Genomic DNA, 15,136 nt, shown 5'->3' on the forward strand with positions numbered 1-15,136 from the left:
TTATCTGAAAAGCAATAAAATTCCATAATCCTAAAGGTTACGGGGGTGTCGGTATATTTTAATATCTAATATCATTACCTTTCTCTGTTTCCCCAGATGAACCAGCAGCTTTTGCTTCCTCTACAACAGAAACCCCCAAATCCTCTGCTGCTGCTGGTGGGCTCTCCATGTCTTTATAGGTATCTAAAAGTAAAATGTAAATATTAGATGACAAGCAACACACATGCACTGGTAAATGGTATAGTGGTACACGCTTGGTATATGTACTGGTCATTAGAAGAACAGCATTTGCACTTATGCAACTAATATGGATAGGCCTCAACAAACCCACTTTCTTTTATTATTTTTATGTGTATTCTGTATATTTTTTTAGGTATATATATATATATATATATATATATATATATATATATATATATGTGTGTGTTTAAAGCTCTGCACACTCGTGGGATCTAATGATCTAAGAAACGGATCCAAGTAATGCCTGACCTGGAAATATAAGTACCAGGGTATAACAATGTCTGGGACTTTGGCCTGCAATTGATCCAGAGTAAGAGTGGTCGTTAAAGAGGCATTTACCCAATCGGAAATTTTAAATAGCATGTTAGACTCTGACAATTGACCACTCCAAAAAGTGACACCCGGTAAAAACGAGGGATTACACCCTATTGCAGTTACTGGGGAGTATGTTGAAAACAATTTATATTTAACTTTCAATCTTTTCCACAGACCCAACGTCAAAACAGTAGAATTTAGCATCGAAACCTTAGGTAGCGTAATTCCTGCCGTAGGCCAAAACCATGCATTAGGATGATAACGGTAAAACCGTGAGCTCTCAATATGCGTCCAATGGGAACCAGGGACCCGCGTAGACCAAGCTAACAACTGCCAGAGTTGGGCCGCCTCATAATACTGGTGCAATAGAGGAACCCCTAGCCCACCTTGAGCAACTGATGTATTTAATGTCTGTTTATTAATTCTATGTTTCTTCCTACCCCAAATAAAAGTATGGATTGTCATTTGCAGTTCTTTAAAAAATTTCTGTGGTATAGGAATCGGTAACGTTTCGAATAAATATAAAAATTTGGGCAGGATATTCATTTTAACAGAAGCAATTTTACCTAGCCAGGAAATTGGGTAAGCATTCCATTTAAGCAAAGTAGACTTTACTTTTTGTGCTAATGGAACAAAATTTTGCCGAAATAAACCGTCATTAGAAGGGGTCATTTTAGTCCCCAAATAGGAGATATAATCCGTTTTCCAGTTATAGTTATAGCGTGAGCGCATACCCGGTAGTAAATGGGCAGGAAGTCCTATTGGAAGAGCCTCTGTTTTGGAGACGTTTAGTTTGTAGCCCGACAACCTCCCATAATGCTCTAACAGCTCCTGTAGTGCTGGAAGAGAAGTCTGGGGGGACGTCAGGGTCAATATCACATCGTCAGCATAGAGTGCTACCTTAAATTGTGTGGATCCTACATCAACTCCATGTATATGCGGATCGGATCTAATATTTGCAGCTAAGGGTTCTATGCTTAAGGCATAGAGCAGGGGGGAAAGGGGGCAGCCCTGTCTTGTCCCATTCCGAATCTTTATCTGGGATCACATCTGTGCGGACAACTTTAAACAAGTACTGGGAGTGGTGTAAAGTGCTTTCAAAGCCGCTAAAAATGGACCCCGAAAGATTAAGGTGCGAGAGCAAGGCAAATAAATATGACCAGTCTAGACGTACCAACATCCCTTGACCTTTTCTACCCATTAAATCAATAATATTGATAAGTCTCCACGTATTATCACCGGCTTGTCGACCCTGAATAAAGCCCACCTGATCCTTATCAATGAGCCCAGGTAAAATCGGAGCTAGCCGATTTGCTAAAATTTTAGAATATAATTTAAGGTCCGAATTCAGCAATGCTATAGGCCTATAATTAGAGCAAAATGTAGGATCCTTTCCCTCTTTTGGAATCAGGGAGAGATAAGAGGGTAACATAGAAGAGGGTATGGGTAAACCTCGCATAAACCCATTAAAAAGATCAACTAAATGAGGGGCCAAAATACCAGAATACAATTTATAATACTGATAAGGATAGCCATCAGGGCCCGGAGCCTTACCATTTGGAAGATTTTTAAGCGTGCTAAGAACTTCAGTTAAGGTGATGTCAGCATTCAAGAATTGGAGGTCATCCTCCTGAAATTTCGGCAAGTGTGCTTTCTGAAAAAAGGCGTCAAATGGCAAAGGAGGAGATGACGCGTCCTGCCCTATATTATATAAATTAGTATAGTATGAGTGGAACTGCTCCGCAATTTCATCTGGGCTATAAACAAGTTGGTCCAATCTATTTCTAATGGCTTTGATCGTCATTTGTGACTTTTGCTCTTTTAACCGTCTAGCCAGCAAGGTATGTTGTTTATTGCCCCTCTCGTAAAATAATTGTCTGGTCCATATCAGTGCCTTTTCTGCCTCTTTGTGTTTCAGCTCACAGAGAGCTTTTCTCACCAAGAGAATATTATCTAACATAGAAGTAGAATTGGTCTGATTATATTCCCTTTCATAAAGCTGCAACCTGGCCAGAAGTGTTTGAAGTTGTTGCCTAGAAGCTTTTTTCTTAGCTGCAGTTATAGCAATAAGACAACCTCTTATGGAGGCTTTATGAGCTTCCCATAGTGTAGAATGATTTTGGACCGAACCCGTATTAAACCGAAAAAACTCATGCAAAGCCTTATGTATAGCTTCAAAGGATGTTTTATCATGAAGCAAAGTCTCATTAAGCCGCCAATGAGGTTCTCTCTTAGGGGCTGCTGTGAAACTAAAGTAAGTTGAATGGGTGCGTGGTCTGACCAGGTTATCGGAAGGATATCCGATTTATACGGAATCCTCAAACAGGACTGAGACAGCAAAAAATAGTCCAAACGGGAGTGCACCTTATGTACTGCCGAGAAGTACGTAAACTGTCTCCCAGCAGGATGTTCGATCCGCCAAATATCATATAGTGGGAGTTGATTAACTACCTTTTTGAGTTCCTTAGAGAGTAAACGAGCCTGGACATCAGGGGAGGGATACGACCTATCTTCCGTCTGTATTAAAGGAACATTAAAGTCTCCCCCAATCACTATATAACTAGTCTGAAAAGAGGCAAGTTTATTACAGATTTTATGAAAAAATTTAACCTGTCCTTTATTGGGGGCATATATGTTCACAAGCAACAAGGAGTTTACTCCCAGTGTACCCTCCAAGATTAAATAGCGCCCATGAGGATCACTGACAGTTCGTAAAACTTGTAGCGGACAGTCCTTGTGAGTAAGAATTGCCACTCCTGCTTTCTTAGTAGTAGAGGAGGCATAATATGCAGTGGGATAAAACTAGTAGAGTAGAGTTTATGAGGTTTAAGTCTAGAGAAATGGGTCTCCTGCGGCATCGCTATATCAGCATTCTGAGTCTTCATTTCTTTTAAAGCCAAGAAACGCTTTGTAATGGAATTTAAGCCCTTACAATTTAACGAAGTTATAAGTACCATGTTAGATCTAAAATTAGGCCAGCATATGTAGCAATCCTACTCACACTGAGATGTCCTCCACGTGAGAGATAAACAGTAGCAGCAATACATGTCATAGTCCTAACCTCATTCAGCAGTAAAGTGAGTCTAACCATCAAAAATGTATTCAACAACAACATAGTGAATAGAAAAAACATAAACTATCAAAGCGAAGAACAGAGAAAAGACAATATATGCCTATAGGTATGAAAAATCAGGTTAATTGCACCCAATTAGTATAGGAGAAATCAAAGTCAAGTTCAGTGAGTCAGTAACCAAACTAAGCAGAAGCTCACCTAGCTTCCAGTGGGGGGAAGGAAAACCTAATACCTAATAATAATAATAATCACAAGATGTAGTTTCAACAGGTAGTAGAACTTGAACATCCAGGAAAGACGGAGTCGGAGGAGTTCTCAGTTGTTTGTAGAACATCAGGTAGCCTCTAATCCATATTCAAATACAAATAGGGGGCAATAAGTGAGTCCCAAATCTGTGGTTCAAACTCAAGCAGGGGATCCTGAAGCCGATGACGAGGTCAAGGCAAGTCGCTGTCCCGAAGAGGAGCCCCGTGCTTGTTGCCATTGTGGTTGCAGGGGGGATCTCGGTGGTGATGTCCGCGATGGGGTTTGTTGGTCAGTAGGTTGTATCCCCAAGGCTCTCAGGAACTCTTGTTGCTTATCCAAATTGTAAAGAATAAAGGTTTCACCCTTATGTTGGACCACAAGCTTGAAGGGGTATCCCCAGCGATAGGCAGTTTGTGAGCCCTAAGTGCCTGAGTAGTTGGTCGCAGTTCCCGGTGCTGGGCCAAAGTAATAGGAGAAAGATCAGCGAATATCTGAATTTTATGATTCCGATAATCCAGAGCAGGTAGCAACCGGGTTTGAGCCAGAATGGCCTCCCTCTGTGCAAAATGATGAAAACAAACGATAATGTCTCTGGGGGGCTTGTGCAATGGGCGTTTGGGGCCTAGAGAGCGATGAGCTCCGTCAAATTTCCAAAGATCCAGGCCTACCTCTGGGCAAACCCCATGGAAAAGACCCTGTAAATATTGCACAATATCTTGTTGGGGTATTTCCTCCGGGACCCCTCTGATGCTCAAATTTTGCCTGCGTGATCTGTTCTCCAAATCTTCACATAGGCATTTCAGTTGTGTAATTTCTTCCTTAAGCACAGCATTCTCCTCCTCATAGTTAACAAACCTCTGTGTCAGGTCATCAGTTATATACTCCAGTTTGTCAGTACGGTCCCCAAACTCTCGCAGTTCAGTGTGCACCTCTCTAATCGCAGCAGCAACTGCGTCTGAGACAGTTTTAGATATAGTTCTGGTGAGGTCTTGTTGTAACTGCGCCAGTTGCGACGTCAATGTTTGCAGCGTCACCGGAGCCTTATCAGACAAGTCCGGGTCAGTGGATGTGGGTGCAATGGGGGCCAACTTATCTGATTGCGATTGCGACAGAGCCTCCTGTCCACTCCGGACAGAGTCAGGCGAAGAAGCAGATATGTTCGGATCCGCAGAGTCTTCCGGCAGCGATCCGCCATCTTGGTCTCTCGCGCCACAGGCAGTAGCCGTCTTGCACAGGTATGGCGACATGGTTGCACGCTGATCCTTGAGCTTCTTTTTACCCATCCTAGGCTTCCAGAGATGTTCCGCCAACGATTACCACCCAGGGAGAATTATATGCTCCTGATAGCTGAAATTCTGGGGGATTTGCTAATTTTCCTCATGGAGCTTCTGGATTTAGCGTGCGCTCTCCATCGTGGTTAGCCACGCCCCTCCCTACAATCTGGTTTTAAGCCACAACACTCCACAGAAACTGCTCTGACTCGACTAACTAATGACCTTTTAACCGCTAAAGCCAACAATCATTTCTTACTACTTATACTGCTTGATCTCTCAGCCGCATTTGACACTGTAGATCACCCTCTCCTCCTCCAGTCCCTCCATTCGCTTGGCCTTTGTGACACAGCCCTGTCCTGGTTCTCTTCTTATATCACCAATCGTTCCTTCAGTGTTTCCTACAACGGAGTATCATCTTCTCCCCTACCTCTTTCTGTTGGGGTTCCTCAAGGCTCTGTCCTGGGACCATTACTATTCTCCCTCTATTCTTCCTCCCTCAGCAAATTAATCAACTCATATGGTTTCCACTACCACCTCTATGCTGACGATACTCAGATCTATCTCTCATCTCCTGATCTCAACCCAGAACTCCTAACTCGCGTCTCCTCCTGCCTGTCCGCTATCTCTACCTGGATGTCGCAACACTAACTTAAATTAAACCTCTCTAAAACTGAAATGGTTCCCTTTCCTCCAACTAATACCAGTAACATCCCGGAAGTATCCATCATAGCTAATCCTAGATTCTGCCCTTTCATTCACTCCTCATATCCAGTCACTTATTAAATCATGTCACTTCTGGAACATGTCAATTTTGGAATATATCCAAATACAATCATTTATCATCCAAGATGCTGCCAAAATTGTTATTCACTCTCTCTCATATCACATCTAGACTACTGTAACTCTATTTTAATTGGCCTTCCCCACCAGAGACTGTCACCTCTCCAGTCCATAATGGATACTGTGGCGAGGCTTATACACCTCAGCAACCGCTCCTCCTCTGCCATGCCATTCTGCCAATCCCTGCACTGGCTTCCACTACTCTTCAGAATTAAATTCAAATGAATAACCCTGACATTCAAAGCACTTCATAACTCTGCCCCACCCTACATCTCTGAACTCATCTCTATATACTCAACAAACCATTTACTAAGCTCCTCTACTGACCTGCTACTCAACTCTTCTCTCCTTCTCTTACCTCCTCACATGCTCGCATTCAAGACTTTGCAAGGGCTTCACCCCTCCTCTGGAATTCTCTCCCACAGTCTGTCCGACTTTCTCCCAACCTTTCTGCTTTCAAGAAATCTCTTACAACGCACTTATTTAGAGCAGGGCCGCATTATTAATGCAAGTTAAGGGCGTCTGCCCATGGCCCACTGCTTTTGGGGGCCCACTGCTCTGAAAAATAGAGGGGGCAGGGCAAGACGCAGGAAGGGAGATGGAGGGAGGGGACACACACAGGGAGGGAGGCGACACACGCAGGGAGGAAGACGGAAGAAGCGGACATAGGGAGGGAGGAAGATGGAGGGAGGGGACACACACAGGGAGGGGATGCACACAGGGAGGAAGATTGAGGGAGGAAACACGGGGAGGTGGGACCGGTTTCAAAAATTTTCAGGAGTCTGTGGGGCCCACTAGTTGACTCTTTGCCCAGGGCCCACCAAGGCCTTAAAACAGCCCTGATTTAGAGAAGCCTACCCTCACTCTTAACTACCAAATGCAATACCACATACAGTACCACATCTCTCACCCACTTAATTCTGATCTTGCCAACTCCCACACCTTGTGTATTATTCCCTTCCCTTTCGATTGTAAGCTCTTTCTGCACAGGGCCTTCCTTGCCTTTTGTACCAGTATTGATTGTGATGTATGTAACTCCATATGTTCTATGTATGTAATTCATGTGATTTAGTTGTATAAACACATTTACTTTACAGTGCTACGAAATATCTTGGCGCTATATAAATACATGTTAATAATAATAATAATATAACTAATTACTAGGCCCAGTTTGTTGAAAAATTATCAGATACTATTAACCATATAATAACTGATACTGTTTGGGGCGATCTCTATGTTAGTGAAATTCTACAGTGAACATTACCGCTTTCTTTTTCCATAGACTGGTCAGCAGTCTCTTCTTCCTTTGTATCAGCTCCCTCTAAATCCTCTGCTCCTGCACAGTTGTCCTTATCTGTGATAGTGCCTGAAAGAAGCATGTGAATGTCAAATGGCATCTAACAGATAGGTATTGGTAAATTATATTATACCCCACTCTTAGTAACTGTTCTGGCAAAAAACACAAAAAAAAACTGCTACAAATCATTTCCCTGTCCTTGCAAATGGGTCTTCATTATTTCGGAAAGGGATTTTTCATGGGGAAACTGTATATTTAATTTACTCTACTGACATTACCTTCTCTTCTTCATCAGATACACCAGTAGCTTCTTCTTCCTCTTTAATGGTGTCTCTGAATACTGTGCTGTTGCTGGGTGGTCCATGAACAGTAACATTATATTTTTTTATTAAAAAAAAATTAAAACTACACCCTCCAAATAATACCCATGCCATACTTCATGTAACTTATTTATTTTGCGTTTATCCAAAAAATCCCAAAATACATCTCCATGCTCTTTAATGCATCTTAAAAAAAGGGCGATAGGGCGACAAGCCCTGCTCCTATGACTCTGTGTGCGCACCCCGACATCTGTCCTCCTCACAGGATGCCTGGCTGTAACAAATGAAGTCGGCTCATGTGCAATCCTTGGAGAGAGGCGCACGGCTGCCAGGTACTTGGGTCGGGCCCAACAGGACCGGTGCTCACTGAATTTTCTCCCAGTACACCAGCAGACCAGTCTGACCCTGCATCCTGACTAACCCAGGGCCTCTCCTAGACTCATCACCAGAGCCGGACTGGGTGCAAAAAGCAGCCCGGGAAAAAAAAAAACAAAGCAGCCCACATGTAAACACACAAACACACACAAAGAGACACACAACCACAGAGAGACACAAACACAGAGAGACACAAACACACAGAGACACACACACACAGAGACACACACAAAAAGACACAAACACAGAGAGACACACAAACACAGAGACACACACACAGAGAGACACGCAAACAGAGACACGCAAACAGAGACACATACACACACACAGACACACAGACACACAAAAAGACACACAAATAGAGAAACACACAGACACATGCAGAGACACAAACACACAAAGAGACACACAAACACACAAAGAGACACACAAACACAGAGAGACACAGAGACACAAATACACACACAGACAGAGACATACAGACAAACAAACACACAAAAAGACACAAACACAGAGACACACACAGAGAGATACGCAGAGACACATACACACACAGACACACAAAAAGACACACAAACAGAGAAACACACAGACACATTCAGAGACACAAACACACAAAGAGACACACAAACACAGAGGCAGAGACACACAAACACAGAGAGACACAGAGACATAAATACACACAAAGACAGAGACACACAAACACAGACACACAAACACACAAAAAGACACAAACACAGAGAGACACACAAACACAGAGAGACACAAACACAGAGAGACACACAAACACAGAGAGACACAAACACAGAGAGACACAAACACAGAGAGACACACAGACACCCCTACCTCCCCCCTACCTCTCTTAGGAGCTTCGTGAAACAGCACGGGAACTCTGAAATTAGAAGAGGCCCATTTCTAAGGTAAATGGAGCGGCCCTTCTGGGAAATTGCCCGAACTGACAGATTATCAGTCCGGGCCTGCTCAGCACCACATGGTTAGTTCCCTGTTACAGTTCAGAGATCACTTCTCTCTCTCAGTCAGGCCATACAGACTACTTCCAAGTCAGCTTCACTGCTGCACTTTTCCAAACACTCAGTCTCTCTCCAGTCACAAGTCCCTTGGCTCTTTGGTAACAAAGAAGTCAGCTCATGTGCAATCCTTGGAGAGAGGCGCACGGCTGCTGGAAGGGCTGGGGGAGAGGTGCACGGCTGACTGAAGGGGTGAAGGAGGGAAAGCTGTCTTCAGAAAAAAGCTGAAGAGAACGTTTGGTGATAAATACCATGAGAAAAGACTGTGCAAGGGAGAAACTAGTGATGCCGGAAGAAGTGACGTCACAAAGCAGGACCCAAAGACAAGGAAGTGGCTCTTGGCAGCACGTACGCTGTGCAGAAGAAGCTTTTCTACTGTTACAAGATGGTGGAGACCCTTTGAACTCCATTGGAAAGCGGTGGTTTCATTTTTTTTTCGGATTCCTAACTTGAAAGCAGGATGTAGCAGCATATTGGAAGTTACTAAAGTAAGTTTATTGATTGGGACTAGGTTCTTTAAAAGGTGTTACTGGTCCTTTAACATTGTCTGAAAGCATAGATATACAGTAGATACATGTTATACCAACTCATTCTTGCTATCTATCCTTGTGATTGCACCTCCAACCAGATTCTCCTCATCTTTCCCTTGCATTCATGCTTTCATCTGGCCTAAATTAGCATGTTCTCATATCCCTGAGACAAAGAAATGGGGTGTAGCAGTAGGTAGGGGACTCAGGGAGGTAATTCACATTGGGATGTTCCAATGGAAGGTGAAAGATTGAACTATATGAAGGTAATGAATACACCTTTGCTTGAGACCATATGGTGTTGTTTATTCCAGGTTGTGCCAATATTTTAGCAGTGTCATATATACTTGGAATAATGTACACAATGGTGGAAATGGTAGGCAATTGTGTTTCTTGTGCAGAGATGTTACAGGGACACAAAAGTATGCAGAAGAAAATAGACTCTGCCTTTGATTATTCACTCAAAAGACATTAAAGGTGCTTTTCTTCATATGGGGTTACAATTAAAGGCCCACCTCTCCCCATGAATCCACCAGATAATTATCATGCAATGCATTCAGGCCCCGTGGTGCTCCACTGCTGTACCATGCAGCCTGCCAGGTACTTGGGCTGGTCGGGCCCAACAGGACCGCTGCTGACTGAATTTTCTCCCAGTACATCAGCAGACCAGTCCGACCCTGCTTCCTGACTAACCCAGGGCCTCTCCTAGACTCAGCACCACATGGTTAGTTCCCTGTTACAGTTCAGAGATCACTTCTCTCTATCAGTCAGGCCACACAGACTACTTCCAAGTCAGCTTCACTGTTGCACTTTTCCAAACACTCAGTCTCTCTCCAGTCACAAGTCCCTTGGCTCTCACTTTCTCTCTCAAGCTCTGACTGAGTCACTTTGTCTGTCTTTGTCACTCACTGTGTCTCAGACTCGACAGGCCCCTCTTTCCTCTCTCAGGATTCCTCACACACACCAGAACAACCAGGACTTGTCTCTCCCCCATCACACAGGAGAGACCTGTCTTCTCTAGACATCCAAGATAAAGCCCATAGGTGAGGAAACACATCCCTTTTATCTGCAGTAACAGCTCTGCTCTCAGCTGCCAATTAATTACCTGATTATGAGGGAATATTAACCCTATCTGCACTAGGTATCCCCCTGCAGCCCATATCATACACCTTAACTGCAAACTTCCCTGTACAGTCACATGTGTTTTCTGAACATATTGTCATGACTAGGGATGTAGCGAACGTCGGAAAAAAAGTTCGCGAACATATTCGCGAACTTGCGCAAAAATGCGAGCGGTTCGCGAACCCCATAGACTTCAATGGGAAGGCGAAGTTTAACATCTAGAAAAGACATTTCTGGCCAGAAAAATGATTTTAAAGTTGTTTAAAGGGTGCAACGACCTGGACAGTGGCATGCCAGAGGGGGATCAAGGGCAAAAATGTATCTGAAAAATCTGCCTGTGTGTGCTTGGAAGAGATAGTGTAGGGGGAGAGCTGTTAGTGATTTCAGGGACAGATGATAGTAAGTTTGCTGGCTAGTAATCTGCTTGATACTGCTCTGTATTGGAGGGACAGAAGTCTGCAGGGATTTGAGGGACATTTTAGCTTAGGTAGCTTTGCTGGCTAGTAATCTACTGTTCTCTTTAAACAACTGCCATACGTTGACCTTGTAGGCATTGTTTGCCCAGTTTTTTTGGACGCAGCCACTGAAGCACAGTTGCCATAAAAAATATGCCATATAAATGCTGAAAATAGTAATTTTTCGCCATACGTTGACCTTGTAGGCATTGTTTGCCCAGTTTTTTTGGACGCAGCCACTGAAGCACAGTTGCCAGAAAAAATATGCCATATAAATGCTGAAAATAGTAATTTTTCGCCATACGTTGACCTTGTAGACATTGTTTGCCCAGTTTTTTTGGTTGCAGCCACTGAAGCACAGTTGCCAGAAAAAATATGCCATATAAAAGCTGAAAATAGTCATTTTTTGCCATACGTTGACCTTGTAGGCATTGTTTGCCCAGTTTTTTTGGTCGCAGCCACTGAAGCACAGTTGCCAGAAAAATTATGCCATATAAATGCTGAAAATATAAAATTTTTTGGTTGCAGCCACTGAAGCACAGAGGCCAGAAAAATTATGCCATATAAATGCTGAAAATATGCATTTTTTTGGTTGCAGCCACTGAAGCACAGAGGCCAGAAAAATTATGCCATATAAATGCAGAAAATATGCATTTTTTTGGACGCAGCCACTGAAGCACAGTTGCCAGAAAAAATATGCCATATAAATGCTGAAAATAGTCATTTTTTGCCATACGTTGACCTTGTAGACATTGTTTGCCCAGTTTTTTTGGTTGCAGCCACTGAAGCACAGAGGCCAGAAAAAATTAAACCAGTAGGGTTTGCACCCTAGTTTGTAACGGTGGCGGAGGGAGGAGGAGGACGCTAAAGGACAGCTGTGTGTGGAGTCATGAGGCTTGAAGAGAAGGACAGCTGCATAGAAGTCAGAACAAGTCTTCCGGCGTGCAGTAACCCTCCGAGATCCACCCCTCATTCATTTTAATAAAGGTCAGGTAATCCACACTTTTGTGACCTAGGCGAGTTCTCTTCTCAGTTACAATCCCTCCTGCTGCACTGAAGGTCCTTTCTGAGAGCACACTTGAGGCTGGGCAAGACAAGAGGTTCATGGCAAATTGTGACAGCTCTGGCCACAGATCAAGCCTGCGCACCCAGTAGTCCAGGGGTTCATCGCTCCTCAGAGTGTCGATATCTGCAGTTAATGCCAGGTAGTCCGCTACCTGTCGGTCGAGGCGTTCTTTGAGGGTGGATCCAGAAGGGTTGTGGCGCTGCCTTGGACAGAAAAGCATTTGCATGTCTGACGTTACAGACTGGCCAAAGGGCTTTGTCCTTGCAGGTGTGCTCGTGGCAGGATTACTGGCACCTCTGCCCCTGGAATGTTGATGAGTTCCTGAAGTGACATCACCCTTAAAAGCATTGTACAACATGTTTTGCAGGCTGGTTTGTAAATGCCGCATCTTTTCGGACTTGTGGTATGTTGGTAACATTTCTGACACTTTATGCTTGTACCGAGGGTCTAGTAGCGTTGCGACCCAGTACAGGTCCTTCTCCTTAAGCCTCTTGATACGGGGGTCCTTCAACAGGCATGACAGCATGAAAGACCCCATTCTCACAAGGTTGGATGCAGAGCTATCCATCTCCGCTTCCTCATTATCAAGGACTGCATCATCCACGGTCTCCTCCCCCCAGCCACGTACAAGACCAGGGGTCCCCAAAAGGTCACCACTAGCCCCCTGGGAAGCCTGCTCCTGTTGGTCCTCCTCCTCCTCCTCCACAAAGCCACCTTCCTCCTCTGACTCCACTTCTGGCACCTCTCCCTGCGTTGCAGCAGGTGCCTGGGTTCGTTCTGGTGATTCCGACCAGAAATCGTGCGCTTCCAGCTCCTCGTCACGCTGGTCTACAGCCTCATCTGTCACTCGTCGCACGGCACGCTCCAGGAATAAAGCGAAGGGTATTAGGTCGCTGATGGTGCCTTCGGTGCGACTGACCATATTTGTCACCTCTTCAAAAGGTCGCATGAGCCTGCAGGCATCGCGCATAAGCACCCAGTAACGGGGGAAAAAAATCCCCAGCTGTGCAGATCCAGTCCTACCACCCAGTTCAAAAAGGTACTCGTTGACGGCCCTTTGTTGTTGCAGCAGACGTTCCAACATAAGGAGCGTTGAATTCCAGCGAGTCTGGCTGTCAGAAATCAAACGCCTGACTGGCATGTTGTAGCGCTGCTGAATGTCAGCAAGGCGTGCCATGGCTGTGTAGGAACGTCTGAAATGGGCCGACACCTTTCTGGACTGGGTGAGAACGTCCTGGAATCCTGGGTACTTGGAGACAAAACGTTGGACTATTAAATTTAACACATGTGCCATGCAGGGCACATGTGTTAAATTGCCTAGTCTCAACGCTGCCAACAGATTGCTTCCATTGTCACACACCACTTTTCCGATCTGCAGTTGGTGTGGGGTCAGCCACCGATCGGCCTGTGACTGCAGAGATGACAGGAGTACAGATCCGGTATGGTTTTTGCTTTCCAGGCACGTCATCCCCAAGACAGCGTGACAACGGCGTACCTGGCACGTCGAATAGCCTAGGGGGAGCTGGGGGTGCACAGGTGTGGAGGAGGAGAAGGAGGACCCAGCAGCAGAGTAAGAAGAAGAAGAAGACGAGGTAGAGAGCGATGGAGGAGTAGAGGTGGTGGCAGAACCGCGTGCAATCCGTGGCGGTGACACCAACTCCACTGTTGTTGTTGAGCTACCCATTCCCTGCTTCCCAGCCATTACCAAGTTCACCCAGTGGGCAGTGTAGGTGACATACCTGCCCTGACCATGCTTGGAGGACCATGCGTCAGTAGTCATATGGACCTTTGGCCCAACACTAAGTGACAGAGATGCGGTAACTTGGCTCTGCACATGTTGGTACAGGTGTGGTATTCCCTTTTTAGAAAAAAAATTGCGGCTGGGTACCTTCCACTGCGGTGTCCCAATTGCTACAAATTTGCGGAAGGCCTCAGAGTCCACCAGCTGGTATGGTAAAAGCTGGCGGGCTAAGAGTGCAGACAAGCCAGCTGTCAGACGCCGGGCAAGGGGGTGACAGTCAGACATTGGCTTCTTACGCTCAAACATGGCCTTCACAGAAACTTGGCTGGTGGCAGATGACTGGGAATGGGAACAGGTGGTCAAGGTGGAAGGCGGAGTGGAGGGTGGTTCAGACGGGTCAAGGAGAGCAGAGGTAGAGCAGTAAGATGCTGGACCAGAAGGAGTGTGGCTTTTAGTTTGCCTGTTGCCTTTGAGGTGTTGCTCCCAAAGTGCTTTGTGCTTGCCGCTCATGTGCCTTCGCATAGAAGTTGTACCTATGTGGCTGTTGGGCTTACCAAGGCTCAGTTTCTGACTGCACTCATTGCAAATTACAATGCTTTTGTCAGAGGCACACACATTAAAAAAATCCCACACTGCTGACTTTTTGGAAGTGTGCGATCTGGCGGTAACAGTAGAAGTTGGCGGAGTTGGCGGTATTGGCGGCAATGGCGGGTGCGTTGGCCGGCTGAACACAGGTGCCGATACATGTTGTTGCCCTACTGATCCCTGCGGGCTGTCCTCCCTGCTTCTTCTAAGTCTTATTCTCCTACTGCCTCTCTGACTCTCCGTCTCTCCATCTGAACTACCCTCCTCTTGCTCTCTTCTACTAGGCACCCACAAAACATCAATCTCCTCATCATCATTCTCCTCAGATGCATCAATTTCTTCTGACACATCACAGAAGGAAGCAGCAGCGGGGACCTCCTCCTCATCACTCATTATGTCCATCTCTATCGTGTTCTCTGCCAGAATTAAATCTGGTGTAAGGTCCTCATCTCCTTCATCTTCTTCTGGCAATAATGGTTGCGCATTACTCAGTTCAAGAAACTCATGGGAAAATAACTCCTCTGACCCCAGTGAAGAAGGGGCACCGGTGGTGGAGGAAGTGTTACGTGGGGTGGCCATAGCAGTGGAGGATGAGGAGGATGTTGTGGTAAAGTTAGAAACGGTAGAGGATG

At 45.2% G+C, this 15,136-nt stretch overlaps 1 protein-coding gene across 1 annotated transcript in view; it reads right to left on the minus strand.

Moving 5' to 3' along the window:
- Positions 1 to 15,136, minus strand: part of LOC108705286 (interferon-induced very large GTPase 1) — a 117,710-nt gene that overhangs the window by 61,318 nt on the left and 41,256 nt on the right. Inside the window, 2 exon segments of the mRNA XM_041578734.1 lie at positions 79 to 183; positions 7,253 to 7,354. Coding sequence (XP_041434668.1) covers positions 79 to 183; positions 7,253 to 7,354 — 207 coding nt within the window.

This window comes from Xenopus laevis, chromosome 9_10S (assembly GCF_017654675.1).
Source record: "Xenopus laevis strain J_2021 chromosome 9_10S, Xenopus_laevis_v10.1, whole genome shotgun sequence".
NCBI classification, from domain to species: Eukaryota; Metazoa; Chordata; class Amphibia; order Anura; family Pipidae; genus Xenopus; species Xenopus laevis.